Source organism: Ostrea edulis, chromosome 6, assembly GCF_947568905.1.
Source record: "Ostrea edulis chromosome 6, xbOstEdul1.1, whole genome shotgun sequence".
NCBI lineage: Eukaryota > Metazoa > Mollusca > Bivalvia > Ostreida > Ostreidae > Ostrea > Ostrea edulis.
In genome coordinates this window covers 27,829,498-27,845,789 of record NC_079169.1, presented here as the reverse complement: position 1 = coordinate 27,845,789, position 16,292 = coordinate 27,829,498, and the positions used below count along the sequence as shown (strand labels likewise).

General features: G+C 34.3%; 1 protein-coding gene and 1 long non-coding RNA gene across 3 annotated transcripts in view; both read left to right on the top strand.

The window, feature by feature from the left end:
* LOC125677535 (uncharacterized) overlaps positions 1–16,292 on the top strand; it is a 94,918-nt gene that overhangs the window by 17,853 nt on the left and 60,773 nt on the right. The window contains exon 4 of one of the 2 annotated variants that reach the window (XM_056142287.1): positions 1,987–2,233. The exons of the other annotated variant lie outside the window; for it this stretch is intronic. Coding sequence (XP_055998262.1) covers positions 1,987–2,150 — 164 coding nt within the window. The 3' untranslated portion in view covers positions 2,151–2,233. Of the gene's footprint in view, positions 1–1,986; positions 2,234–16,292 lie in introns of those variants that run through there. 2 annotated transcript variants of the gene reach the window in all.
* On the top strand, positions 11,945–14,390 carry LOC130047397 (uncharacterized). Its single transcript, XR_008796293.1, has 3 exons — positions 11,945–12,145; positions 13,085–13,177; positions 13,367–14,390. It is a non-coding gene; the product is annotated as an uncharacterized LOC130047397 (long non-coding RNA).

Sequence of the window (16,292 nt, the reverse complement as noted above, 5' to 3'; positions counted from 1 at the left end):
TATTACAGATTAAATTGTGTTGCCAACTTTCAATGTGTATATTGTAAGTCATTTCTTTGTGTGGTTTCTGATTATTAATGACGGGTAGAAATATCGAATCTCCTATTCAACAAAATGCAAATTTTTGTATGCTACATGTATACTGACAGTCACATATTTTTGTTATGTTTTCCTTATACTTTATTTAAACCTGAAAGAATACGATCGATGTCGTCATGATCTAAATAAAATATATGTATAATCTAAAGCTATACCGACATTGTACCCCCCCCCCCCCACCCCTCTTGCAAATTTTTTATATTTACTTACACGACAAAAAGCGCTTTAGAGGCAAACATGTGCATATCTCTGTTGTGTCTAATGATTTCGGTTCAATTTAGAGTATACGCTGATAGATTTGTCACATATTTAGGCCTAGTTGTCGCACGTTTGTGTTCTTGTACGCACAGTATGGATCATGGGTGTTGTAATGTAATTTTCTTTTATCTAAAACACGTTTCTGGCCGGGCATGACCTTCACTGATGTTCTGATTAAAACGTCTCGGAAAGTACGTGGTAGTTACATGTCGTTAACACTCACATCGCGTCGCATGGCTGTATCATATTGTTAAAAACTACCAGGAACTAAAAATTACCAAGGAGGCGAGAAATGCAGAATTCGGGGGTTTAAAATATTCGAATTTCCCAAAGTTCGTAGCTTGAACTTAGGTTAGCATTCTCTGAATGAGCATTAAAATGTAAAAACCCTTCTGATCTACATTACTTTGTTCCAACTAGATCTGGTGAAATCAATTTATTTTTTTCATTCATTGTGACGTCATGTCAATGTTCATGTGACGTAGACTATGGATTTAGTGAGCTCCATAGTAAAGTTAGGATTTTTCTAACTTCAAGCCCGATCCTTAAAGCTTACGGCAATCAATGAAAGTGGTTTTTAGCTATTTGAAGCTTTAATATTTTAAACCGTTTTTCAACAACCACCCTGTAATATTTCTTGAAATGGTAATTTAGTAATGTAAATGATGAATGAAACATGTTTGCTGAGATAAGAATTTTAGACACCATTTTCCAATATGCGTTTTTTCAAGGTTTTTACTCTAGAGAGGGTCATCGGGCTCTCAAATTATCCGATACCCTATCTACTTCTTATGTCAAATGATAGCTGGAGTGTAAAGTTAAACATATTGAAATGTTTAAAAAATCTGTAGATTTTTGAAAACACAATTTTCCGGATATAGTAGGCTATGATTAGTCAAAATTTGACAACTATACGTGCATTTTCATCACCTTGAAACCAAGAGTATGGTTCAGTAGATGAAAAATTATTGAAAACAGTAAAATGCAATACATTTTCTTCCATTCATATGAAAGAAACATATTCCTATCGTTTAAATAAAGACAGTGCCTTAAAATGTATGTATATTAACACTGCTTCTTTTAAAGTGATGTGTTCTATTTTTAGAAGTGGCTGTACTCTGGGAAAGGCCGCTAAACATTTTTATTCGGGAATATGGTCAATATACATCCTCGACAAAATACACGTAAATTTTGATAGAAAAGAAATCTGTAGGTTTTTCAATATTAAGATGTGGTATGGGGAATTACCTTAAATATACATATCGTTTTTCTTACCTGATTATGAAATAAACTTGTACAATCCAAGTAAAATCCTACACTTTCCCAAAATATATCATCTTGCGTTCATCGTGCGCTCCGTTAGCGTTCTGCGTTTGCTCACCAACCGTTCGCTGCGTTCGTTCACCGTTCAAGTGGGAAAGAAGAACGTTTCAGGGGCTGTAACCAAATATTCGCATGTGACTTTGATGAAAGTACGAGAGCTCGATTTCTTTTACAGTCATTGTACTGTCATCACTGTGTGTGGACAAACGTTCATGACGCTATTCAGTTTTGTAACCCATTGTGTATAATTAGCATTAAAAATGCCATAAAACCATATTTTAATGTTTAATCCATGTAATTTTGTAGCTTTCTTCATCTTAATTTCGATAGCAGTTTATGCGAGCAAAGCCAGTGATCTCCTCCTCCTATCGGACTTCAAATATCACTTCGCCTTTGCCTTCAGCATTATAGGAATGATAGCCGCCATAGCAGCTGGGGTCGCCATGTTGATGGATATGAAGCAAAATTAGAAATTGATGACATAAATTAATAGCATAGTACTGTTTCTATATTACACAATAATGATTGCATCTAATAAATGAATAAATAATCACTGCTCGTTATTTATAATTACATTGATTTATCACAACAAATTGTTTTGTTTATATCGATGTGATGAAAACGTGAAAATAATCAAGAACAATCAAATCAATCTCATAATTCCTATACAGAATGCAAAATTAATAGATGGGCAAACACGGACCCCTGGACACACCAGAGGTGGGTGGGATCAGGTGCCTAGGAGGAGTAAGCATGAGGGTGTCTTAATAACCAGAGATTATTTTTATGAAAAGCAAATGTCTTCCCAGCTCCCTGAATTTGGAAAAGTTCCAAATGGAACATCCTCCCCTTAATGTACTCCATTTTACGGAGGAGAAAGTATAAGAAGAAAAATAGACATTGTGAACTCTGATGAGCGACATAGGAGATGAATTCACAAACTATTTACATCCTCCACCCCCAGATCCATCATAAATTTAAGAAACAACAAGTGAGTCCTCCTGTCCCTAACATATGCACATCTGCAAATGGCATTGAAGTATTGTACAAAATTCCAAGTCTATCGGATAAGCCATGTAGCAGGAGAAGCGTTCACAAGCTATTTTGACACCATCCACCCCTCTTATATCCATTATAACTTTAGGGAAATAATTGGATCCTTCTGTCCCGACAATATGCACGGCTACAAATGGAATTGAAGTATTGTACAAAGTTTCAAATGTATCTGATAAGCCATTTAGGAGGAAAAGTGTTACAAGACATTTTACATCCTCCGCCCGTTTTAGATCCACTATAACTTTTACGAAAATAATTGGATTCTCCTGTCCCACCAATTTGCACATCTACAAATGGCAATGAAGTATTGTACAAAATTTCGAATCTATTTGATAAGCCATCTAGGAGAAGTGTTCACAAGCTAATTTACATTCTCCATTCCTCTTAGATCCACTATAACGTTAAGGAAAATAATTTGATCCCCCTGTTGCACCAATATGCACATCTACAAATGACAATGAAGCAATGTACAAATTAAAGTTTCAAGTATATATCCGAAAAGCGACATAGGAGGGGAAGCGTTCACTAGATTTTGTGACAGTGAGACGGACAGAAAGTACAAAAACCATATGTATGTCCCTGAAAGAGGAGAGATATAATAAGAAAATCAAAACAAACTTGCAAATGAAATGGGGCATATGGTGCAGGTTTTAGTGTCACGTCGTGTGAAACACATTAGCAATTTTTCTGGCAAAAACGGAATTTTCATAATGATTGTCATTGTGGTGAAATCTTTCTATCCAGTTTTAAAGTTCGTTACTGTACATGTGCGTTTCATTTTTGAAGGATTATTCTGATGCGGGTTTATATCTTGTACATGTAAAAGAAATAAGCTGAGATAGTTCAATAAAGCATTTCAATGCACAACAAACAGAAAAACGCTTAACTTACCACAAGACCAGAATGAGACCATTCGCGCACATGAGTCACATTGGCCTGCTATTGTTCAGTTGTTGTTTTTAACAGAATTTTAGGTCACCTTAGTTACTCAGGTGATCTATTGCTATCCCTTTTCGTCCGTCGTTATGCACCGTCCGTTAACATTTGAACATTTTCAGCTTCTTCTGTTAAACTACTTAACCAATTTTGACTAAATTTTGTGTGTAGCATCTGTAGGGGAACTTAAGATGTGAAATTAATTATCCTAGCCCTCAGGGGTCATGAATTTGAGTAAAAACTGAACAAAATGTATACAATCTTTAAAAATCTTCTCTACTCCTGAGCAGCTAGCAGACAAACTGAATTCATGGTTATAATGAGCAAGGGTGCCTCTTCCAAAATTGTAAAATTCATGGCTCCTGGGTCAGGGGTTCAGGCCCTAGGGCGGGGCCAATATGGTCATATAGTGAAGATTGATTGATTGAGGTTTTACGGCGTTTTGGCAATATTTCTGCCATTTTACGGCCGTTAACTAATTGAATTATGTTTGGTTGTGAATGTTTGAGTTTCCCTGACGGCCCCCAGTGACCCTACTATTTTTTGAACATCAGGGAAACGATCTTTTGCGTGCCAAGGGGGGGGTGTGTGTATTATCCTTAACACGGCACCCTTAAACGTCCCATCCGACGGACATACATATAGTGGAGATGTATTAGATCTTAGAAAATCTGCTCTACTCCCATATCTAATTGAGAAAAGTTAAATGTATGATTATGATGTCCATGAAGCTCTCTGTCTAAATTGGGAAATTCGTTGATCCTGAATCAGGGGTTCAGGCCCTAGGGCAGGACCAATATGCTCATGTATACAGTGAAAATGTATTAGATCTTAGAAAAAATTCTCCACTTTCATATCTTTTTGAGAAAAATACATGATTATGATGTCCATGAAGCTATCTACCTAAATTGTGAAATTTCTGGCTCCTGGGTCAAGGCCATTTGGCAGGATAGTGAAAATGCATTAAATCTCTGAAAATCTTCTTCTCTACTGCTTTGATAAAATGCAGAACACCTCTACCCTTTTAAGGGATCTAAAGGTTTTTGGCCCTTTATTTCAACAAACCTTAATCCCTTTTACCCAAGGATGATGTGTACCAAGTTTGATGGAAATTGGCCCAATCCTTTTGGAGAAGAGTTTACAGACAGACGGACAGATGACGGACAACGGGTGGTCAAGATAGCTCACCTTGAGCTTTCAGCTCAGGTGAGCTAAACAAAAGCTTGTCAATATGTACAGTGTTCCAAAACCAAATCTTCCATCATATGCAGCAGTTTTAAAATCATCTACAATGAAGGGTATGGTGACTTCAGTCTGTGAGAATAATATACTGGTATTCCCACATACTTCCCTAGCAACAAAAACAGTTTCTTTGTCGTCTAAGAACAAAAGTAAAATAAGTTCAACCAGGGTTAGAGTAACTGAAAAAGTAATTGTAATTAATAACAATTAATTACATTTTTTAATTAATTGGATGTAATATGTGATCGAAGATTTTTCAATTACAAGTAATTGTAATTTAATTAATTACCGGAGGACAACACCCTGTAATTCAATTACTTTTTTAAATTACTTTCAATTACAATTACTTTCAATTACAATCCAGGACAATGAGATTTCTTTTAGCATGATATTATTCAATATTGATTAAGTCTATTTGATACTTGAGTTAATGTTTTATTATGTATATCTAAAACCAAAATACTCTCCCCTCTTTCTCTCTTCAGTTTGTCTTTATATAAGCTGATCAAACTCGTACTTTAGTAGGTGAAATTCAAGCTTTATCTGTACAAATATACATTTACATAATTTTAAACTTATAGTAATTTCAACAGAGTCAGTCGTTGACCACTGTTGTAAAAATGGTTGGGAAACGGATTGAGAATAATGAAGAAATTAGCTGATATAAAAGTTCGCACAAAACTCGGTCATTCAGTAATACAGATTTATACTGAATTGGGGGAAATTTATGGGTCTGATAAGGCATCTCATGAGAGTTCCGTAGGTAGAGAAAGAAATTTCTGACTGGCACAAAGTCCGTCAAAGATGCAGCAAATCTGGCCGACCTGTGACTGTAACAGGCAAGGCAAATGTCTCAAAAGTCAGGGAATTAATTGAAAGTGATGGCAGATATTCGTGGTATTGCCAAAGCTGTTGACATAACGCTATAGCGGGTGCATTTGATTTTGAAAGTACGAAAAAGCGTCTGCCAGATGGATACCGCATATATTGACAGATGACCAAAAACGGGTACGAGTACAAACTGCTAAGTAATTCCTCAAAATGTTTCCCGAATTCAATCAAAGACAATTTGCAAACATTGTTACTGATGACGAAACATGGGTTCACTATTTCGAACCAGTTAGAAAACTTGAAAACAAAATATGGCTAACTAAACACGGTAGGAGGCCTGCAGTTGCCAAGAGAACCATAAGCACAAAGAAGGTTCTTTATTGCATATTTTTCTCATGTGATGTACAAATTCCGGTGCCGAAGGGTTAAAGTGTTACAGGTTGGTATTACCGAGATGTTATACTAAAAAAATTCAAGAAATATTATCATAAACGACGCCCCGTGTCAGGATTTAGGCATGTTCGTCTGCTCCATCAGATACATCTGAGATTGTGAAGCAATTTTTGAAGTCGGAAAAGGTTACCGTCTTGCCACACCCATCATACTCTCCAGATCTAGCCCCATGCGACTTTTTCCTTTATCCAAAACATAAAACGTTCTTATCTGGTCGTCGTTACAAGTCCCGACAAGCCCTTTGCTCAGCCACCAGTTAGTACCTCAGAGGTCTACCTAAATCAACGTACCGTGACGCATTGCAGAAATGGATTAAGATATTTCAAACCGCGGAAAATCCTTTGAAGGGACGTACTATTCATTTCACTAAATAGTAAATGCTTTTGAGATATCGTACAATACACATTACATATCGAACAGCCCTCGTACATCCAGGAACTAGTTGAAGTCTACAATCCTAAGCAAACACTTCGTTCTGCAGATTCGTTATACCTTCTAATAAAAACATGCGCTTGTACTAAACTGTATGTTGAAAGACGGTTTGATGTTTCTTCATCAACTCTGTGGAACTGCCTCCCAATGGATCGTCGTGTCGAAGGTTGATTAGCTGTTTTTAAAAACAAACTAATACATATCTTTTTAAACTTGCATTTAATCTGTAATTTGGAATTTATTTATAGTTATTTAATAAAAAAAAACCTTAGTTTAATCATTTTATACCTTTATCTATGTATTAATTGGTCTTTTTTCAGTTTGTTTTTTGTTATTTACATGTAAACTAGCAACTCAACGTTATGACAAACGGGATGATTTCAGTTTTTCCATCGTCAACTTCCCATATTGTATATAGCAATTATTGCATTCACCTGTATATGGTGTTTGTATCTCTCAGCTATGATAAGTTTTATAATCAAGGAAGGTTACTGACGACATGTGGATGTTACATCTCAACAGTCTCGTTGAAAGTCAGCATTTCACTAATTCTATGGTCGTTATAGCAAATCTAGTTTGCTAATGCAACCATCATTGGGTCAAATGCTGTCTGTCGTGTTTCATAACAATTTTACGCCGTTTACCTGATCAAGATATAGGGCTCAGAGTTGGTGTGACGGGTCAACAGAGGAGCTTTACTCCTCCTAAGCACCTGATCCAACCTCTGGTATATCCATGAGTCCGTGTTTACCCAAATTCTATATTTTGTATTCCTTATTGGAGTTCTGAGATTAATCACTGTTTGTAATCTTTACCTTTCAAAATCGTAAGGGGTAATTGTGCATTTTGTGCGAGATGATCTGGTGATCGTAACGATTGATTTAGGTTTTGGAAATTTAAAACCTCCACCCCTTGTATCTCGGTCATATTGTCACTGCCAGTTGGGAGACATTAACATAAGTAGTGATTGTTCCTTCGCCAAACGCTCATCATTTAAAAGTGAGAATTTCGGATATGACGTTAAAAATGGAGGTCCTGTGGCAGGCGTTGCCACATTAAAAAACCTACAATGCTACAGCCCTTGGTGCTAAGCATATGTCTAAATTTGTGGTACATCACCTACAACTGGTGATGTCACAATATGAGTAACACGTTCTCGAGGGGACGTAAAACAAATAAATCAACGAATGCAACACTCTTTTTGGGATGCGGGCACAAACCCCTTTTGTGACTGGCTGAATAGAAGATAAGTGAAATTGATAGATTAGTTGATTACGGTTTTACGCCATTTTGGCAGTATTTCAGCAGTTTTACGGCAGTTAACAAACTGAAATATGTTTGGTTGCGAGTGTTGGAGTTTCCCTGACGGACCCCAGTGAGCTTACTCTTTTTTCGAAAATCATGCAAGCTATTATTTGGCGTCCCAAGGAGGTTGTGATCCTTAACATCTGACAAACATCGAAGTTAAAAATAAATAAACAGATATAAGATAAGATTCATTTATTTGAATTGGGTTTGAAAACACTTCAAAATTCAATCTTTCATATTAAACATTGTTTGTGCTCTAGAAATAAATCTGTCGATTTACACGTACGCTTTAAACCTTTCAGTGGAAAATGACATTGTTCTGATTTTTGAAAAACGGTATAAAATCCCCCATCTAAGTTTTCCGAAAACCGTGTTTCTCAAAATTGCCAAAATATTTAAAAAGTCAGATTAATGCTGTATCCTAAGATATAACTCTGTCGATTTCCACGTACGCTTGAAACTTGTTTGGGGACAATAACATCGTTCTAAATTTTGAAAACCTGACTTAATACTGTCCATTAGAATTCTGTAGCAAATTCTTTCAGAAAGTCGTGTTCTGCATTTTATCAATTTCTCAACAGAGTCAGGCTACTGACAAATATGCGAAAATTCATACTAGAGATCAAACCATTGTCTTTTCATAATTTTTAATTACAAATTATGAATTTTTAACTATCAGTTATGATCTCATCATTTCAAATTGTAATTGCAAGTAAATAATGTGGAAATAGAAATGATCAAATTGTTATTAAACTACTAATTGGTAACTACAAATTATTGATTAGCATTTACAAATAATAAATTTGTATTTATGAATTTGTATCTACGAATTCATACTTTATTTTTACAAATTAGTAAATTAATGAAATCACAGAATTTCTAATTACAAATTTTTTAACACATTGATCACTACAGTGTTAAGTGTCCTACTAAAAGAAGAGTCGGTCGGTGGGCATATTGCAAACAGTGTTCCAATTATCTTGGGCATTTTAACGGAATAAATTTAAAAAGTTTACTTCTAAGAATCTACATTCATTCAATCGAATAATTATAATGCTGTATATATAGTTAAGGTGAACTGTTTAATTGGTAAAAGACTGGATTATATATAAAGAAATCAACTGATTGAATAAATACGTAATTCATTATTATAATCCAGATTCCTCTTCTAAACCATTAATTGAGAACTTTGGTTGGCGGACAGTTTATTAGCTATTTGATTTACGGATTGACTCCCGATTATCTAGGTGAGGTATTAAACCCCGCGCAAACTAAGTTGGGGGGGGGGGGTATATTGGAATCACCATGTCCGTAGACATAATTGTGTCCGTGCAAGTTCAAAGAAACTAGAGCATGGATTAATCTGAAAATTTGTAGACTCATTACTCACCATATGAAGATATGTATGGAGAGCCAAAGAGTTCAATATTCTATCTTTGTAATTATGTATTTGTTGTTACTAAATGCGCCATTGGTTCAATGTAAAATTACGGTTTTACGCCATTTTGGCAGTATTTCAGCAATTTTACGGCAGTTAACAAACTGAAATATGTTTGGTTGCGAGTGTTGGAGTTTCCCTGACGGACCCCAGTGAGCCTACTCTTTTTTCGAAAATCATGCAAGCTATTATTTGGCGTCCCAAGGAGGTTGTGATCCTTGACACGGGGCAGCCGTTAACATCTGACAAACATCAAAGTTAAAAATAGATAAACAGATATAAGATAAGATTCATTTATTTGAATTGGGTTTGAAAACACTTCAAAACTCAATCTTTGATATTAAACATTGTTTGTGCTCTAGAAATAAATCTGTCGATTTACACGTACGCTTTAAACCTTTCAGTGGAAAATGACATTGTTCTGATTTTTGAAAAACGGTATAAAATCCCCCATCTAAGTTTTCCGAAAACCGTGTTTCTCAAAATTGCCAAAATATTTAAAAAGTTAGATTAATGCTGTATCCTAAGATATAACTCTGTCGATTTGCACGTACGCTTAAAACCTGTTTGGGGAGAATGACATTTTTGAAAATCTGAGTTAATATTGTCCATTAGAATTCTGTAGCAAATTCTATCAGAAAGTCGTGTTTTGCATTTTATCAATTTCTCAACAGAGTCGGGCTACTGACAAATATGCGAAAATTCATACTAAGGATCACACCATTGTCTTTTCTTAATTTGAAATTACAAATTATGAATTTTTAACTATCAGTTATGACCTCATCATTACAAATTGTAATTGCAAGTAAATAATGTGGAAATAGAAATGATCAAATTGTTATTAAAGAAACTGCTAATTGGTAACTACAAATTATTGATTAGCATTTACAAATAATAAATTTGTATTTATGAATTTGTATCTACGAATTCATACTTTATTTTTACAAATTAGTAAATTAATGAAATCACAGAATTTCTAATTACAAATTTTTTAACACATTGATCACGATGGTGTTAAGTGTCCTACTAAAAGAAGGGTCGGTCGATGAGCATATTGCAAACAGTGTTCCAATTATTTTGGGCATTTTAACGGAATAAATTCAAAAAGTTTACTTCTAACAATCTACATTCATTCAATCGAATAATAATAATGCTGTATATATAGTTAAGGTGAACTGATTAATTGGTAAAATACTGGATTATAATATAAAGAAATCAACGGATTGAATATATACGTAATTCATTATTATAATCCAGATTCCTCTTCTAAACCATTGATTGAAAACCTTGGTTGGTGGACAGTTTATTAGCTATTTGAATTGCGGATTGACTCCCGATTATCTAGGTGAGGTATTATCCCCGCGCAAACTAAGTTCGGGGGGGGGGGGGGGGTATATTGGAATCACCATGTCCGTCTGTCTGTCCGTAGACTTAATTTTGTCCGTGCATGGTCTAAGAAACTAGAGCATGAACTTTTCTGAAAATTGGAACACTCATTACTCACCATATGAAGATATGAACCTTGGATTGTCATATTGATTGGGTGATTGTTCTTCAATTTACAGGGTTTTTTTTCTTCTTTTGAACTTAAACATTTTTTAAAACTAAAAATAGTACTTAGATCTTTAAAAAAAAAAAATCATGAAGAAATTTAATTTAAAGGTTGTAAATACATTGTTCTTCTGCTAATTTTACATGTATGTATTTCCTATTTCAAATTAGAATATTTAAAGTATTAAAAAGTTATAGTAATTTCTATTTTGTTTCAGTTGGATCTCTTTGGAGAATATTTCAAAACAAATTGAAAGGCTTGAATCAGACCTTTTATATACTTTTTTTTATTAAAGTAAAATAACATATATGTACTTGTACCTTACATATTTGATTTATATTGAATGTATGAATATTTCCATTTTCTATACAGCCGTTTTCTGATAGCGTAGGGGTTCATACTGTAGCAATTTGCAATTGGTTGTCGTCCGTCGTCGTGCGTTAACAATTGAACATTTTTAACCAGTCCAATTCTTTTCAAATTTGGTATGAAGCATCTTTGGGACAAGGGGGACATACATTGTAAATTTGAGGTCTCCAACACCCCTGGGGCCTTAGGGGTGGGGTAGAAAAGCTGATATTTACAAGAAAACTTTCTGACATAGTGCAGATTCAAGCTTGTTTAAATCATGGCCACCGGGGGTAGGATGGGGCCACAAGTGGGGGGGGGGGGGGTCAAAGTTTTACATACAAATATAGGGAAAATCTTTAAAAATCTTCTTCTCAAGAACCATTGGGCCAAAGTAGTTGACATTTACATGAAAGCTTTTTGACGTAGTGTAGATTCAAGTTTGCAAAAATCATGGCCTCCAGGGGTAGTTGGGGCCATAATAGGGACTAAGGTTTTACATGCAAATATATATGGAAAGTCTTCAGATATGGGCCAAAGTGACTCAGGTGAGCGATGTGGCCCATGGGCCTCTTGTTTTTATTGTGTGAATCAATTTGGACATAACGATTGTTCCCGAGAAGTATGAAGTTATTCTGTTCGCCGGTTTTGATATTATTTATAAAACATCGCCAATCGGGATTCGCGAGTACTAGATTTATCGCCTGCCTACAACGTTTGGAACATATGCAATGATAACAGCGAGTCCGCGTTAATATGTAATTTGGAATATTGTTTTGCGATTGTCTGTACACACCAGACTGGGAAAACTCTGCCATGTAGTTTATTTAGGTTCCTAGAGTACGGAAGCGGTGGATACAAAGATGTAGGTACGTAATAGTATCATAATTCAATGAATAATCATAATCTGATAATGTCAAAGCAACACACGTGTGTATACACTGACAGAATATACTGGACACGTTGTATCGTTATTTCAGAGGGGAGTAGGCCTGCAAAAGATTTTGACAGACGAACTGATAAAAATAAAATGATGAAAAGAATTGACTACAATTTTCTAAATGGGGGGGGGGGGTATTCTCCGTTATCGATTTCAACATTTAATAATATCTTTTCCCTTCTGCCAGAAAGGGGGAAGGGACACTAATTTATTGAATCAATATAGAAGATTAAAAACCTTGCTAGAAAAATGGGAAACGGTTACTTGACAGGACACCCGTGATACTACTTGCCTGTCTATAGGTTCCTGCATGATTAAATTTTGTATTTTGTTTCAAGAGAACTGGCATATATCTTTATTGTATGATTATGTAAAAGTGACACATGGCTTTGATAAGAATGATTGTAAAACTCATATTCTGTGCTGAGCACAGAAACTACAACTTTGTTGTGTAGTGAGCCACTTTAAGTCAATAAAATCAGCAACATATGGTATATTACTTTTTTTCATCAACACAAAGTTCTGAAACCTGCTGAAGCAGAAGCATCTGCTTTAAACATACATGTAGGAAGCGAAGGTGATGTTGAGACTGCTACCAATATAATTGTACCAGACAGCAGTGAAGTGCATCTATGTGATCACGAGTATACAGCATCAAGCCCTCAACATTTAAAATGTAAGGTGTATGATACAAGTATTGTCAATACCACATACTAGTACATAAAACCTGGAAGTTACAGCTGTTGTTAAGTTTAGTGTCACGTAGTTTTCTTGTATTTCATTCATTCTTATTTCAGTGTTATCAAAATGTATATGTATACCAAATACTATAATGGTATTGTTTTTGTTTTTACTGCTTCCCTTGAAGACTTGGATGTTGTAAACCTGCAGTGAGAAATATACCTGCTTAATTAACCATCCATGACAATTGGGAACATCATGATTAAAAGACCCTGGGAAGGTATGTTATAGCAGTTCGTTAGAAAAAATGAACAATACACTGACTAGTTATCAATTTTACAGGTCAGCGCAGATTTCACAATATTCAATTACCTAGTAATTTGGGGGGGGGGGGGGGGGGGCATAGATGTTGCTGTATACACCATTTTCTGTGGATATTTTTCATGTGTTCATGAAATTTTGTTTGAAGGGATCATGACAACTGTTGGAAGTGTCCATTCAACTGAAATACCAAAGCCATTTGAAGATTGGAATTTATGCAACAAAAGTGAACAAAATATGACCAAATTGATATGAATAGCCAGTCCTTCGCTTAGTTATTACAATAGTCGCCACAAAGAAAAGGCTTTAATGTGTGTTACATTTAATGCAGCTCATTTCCAATCTGTATGCTGGATACAAATATGATTCGGCAATTGTGAACCATTGTGGCATTTTGGAGAAGTTGCAAGTTGGTGATATGTTCCTGGCGGACAAAGGATTTTGTGTATTTGACAAACTTCTAAATGACTTGACACTTAATATCCCTCTATTTCTTACAAATAATTCCACTTCTCAAAAGAGGATGCACAGCTTTGCTATAAGATTCGCAGAGGCAGAATCCATGAAGGATTAGAAGATGAGAGAATATTTTTTTAAGGAAGCCATATTCTATCAAAGTATAGATATTGATCTGACAAAATATTTCAGCTTTGTGTGGCCCATGTGAATTTGCAGGTTCCCCTTTTGAAGGAGATTGCAGATAAATCCTACAAACTTATTAGATTAATTGCACTTATATGTATAAAAATCTGCACATACCTCATCTAAAATAAGACAAAAACTGTCTATAATGTTTATTTAATGGTATACATGCAAGGTAAAGATAACGAACAGTGATCAATCTCATACATAACTTTGATAGATGCACCACTGATATCATAGTAAAGGATATGTACATGTGGTTATGTGTGTGTGTTTTATAATTCAATCGGTGAAATTGAAAGAATTTACTAGCATTATAAAGACTGCAAAAATACTTTTTTATTATAATGTTATAATTAAACTCTATCACGCTTAAAATGTTTTTTGACCATAATACATCTTTGTCGATGTGAACTCGTTGAGTGTCAATAGGAGTCCACACTAGGAAATCACAGCATAGGGTGTCTTTCAGGTGTTGTTGTCCTTGGATATGATGCCAATATTCATACTGTGTTTTGAGGTGCAGCGAACCATCCTTTGCACCACATTGTAAAATGGCAAATGTCATTACATAAATTGATAAAACATACAACATGGCTTACAAGTGCTTTGAATAGGAGTAAAAGTATTATACTACATGCATACTTATTTTGTACTGCAGTATTCAAAACATGATGCGAGGAAGGTTTATAAAAAACATTAACAATTCAATGTCACAATGAAGCCTAAGTAGCACTTGTCTCTCATTCATAAAATGTTACTATAAAGTTATAATAAACTGGGGTACATTCATAAAATATGAATACATTTCAAAAGTACAGCTAATGTACGTACATTGGGTACACATACATGTAATTGTTCATGCTATAATGCTGACTTACCAAGAGGGGAATCCCAACATTTGGTTCTTTAATTGTTATTGTTCGAGCTGAAAATGGGCATTTAACCTCAATTAAGAATTTCAGGGGTTGCTGACAATGGCCTGTTGCCCTGAGGAATGAGGATGCAGTTAATTCCTCCATTGTCATTGTGACCTTTGGCTGTGTCGACTTTGGATATTTTATCCAACTACCGGTGTATTTTACATCAGTTTTATTTGCCTTCTTATGTCTGAAAATTTCCAATATATCTACATGTAAATTTTTTATCTTTGGGTATATTATAATTATAATAGATATAGATTCAATCACGTATTAACATTGTTTTTATCTTTAAATGTTATGCATGCCTCTGAAAACTTATTATGGTTGATAATTTATCTGTCATACAATTTTAAGATAAGTACTAACTCACCACTTATTACATTATGCATCTTCAGTTTTATACACATAATACATACTATCGAATAAAAATTATGGAGCCATGTCGTGCTACGAGTTGGATATAGCTACAGAAACATGGTACAGGGTCTAAGGTGTAGCATTTGGCGACGACCTCATAATTCTTGCCTGACGACGATCTCAAAATTGTTGTCTGGCATAATTTATGATTAATAACTAATAACTAGTGGCACTCTATTATCAAAATTGTCTTTGGCGACCCTACTCTAATTCTTTTCTGTATATATTTCACATGTAGTTATTTCACATGTATATACATACCTACATCCCTGTTACTAATATTACTAATTATTACCTTCTATTAAAATCAAAATAAATATCAAATATTCTGTTATTCATATAAAATATTAAAATATATTAAACATAAATTATTATTAAAATTATTAAATAAATCAAATAAAAATTCTTATTAGAATTATTATGTAAATTAAATAAAAATTCTTTTTAAATTTATTGAATAAAAATCATTATTTAAATTATTAAATAAATTTAAATAAAGTATTAAATAAAAATTCTTATCAATAATAACAATTATTATTAATATTGTAATTTAAATAAAACTTATTAAGTATGTTTGATAAAATTATTAGATAAAATAATAGATTTTCTTTTTCTATTTTATTACTTATCTATAATTTTCAATTTTATTACTTATTTATCATTAAATCAATATCATTTTATAATATTTTTTTAAATATATAAAATATAAGTTACTTCTTTTTTCATTATAATTTATGACCTATGACCACCTGTATGTGTCCGGCCACCAAAAGACAGTACCGCAGTCATCAGACGTGTTGGTACACGGTGGTCCTTATTTATTTATTATTATTTATTTTTAAACCATGGGACAACCCATACGTCCCATACGGAGCATATGTATGTTACTACAACACACTTCAACTTCACTATGTTGGTGCATTTGGGAGGTGTTGGAGGGTAAGGCTGGATCGCAATGAGATGGATAGTATTATGGATGATGATACAGTCACCAATCGGTTAACGATATATAGTTAACCAATCCTACGAATATCAAACAAACAAATGGGCATCTAATTTACTTCATACTATTTCATTGAACCAGCTTGAGAT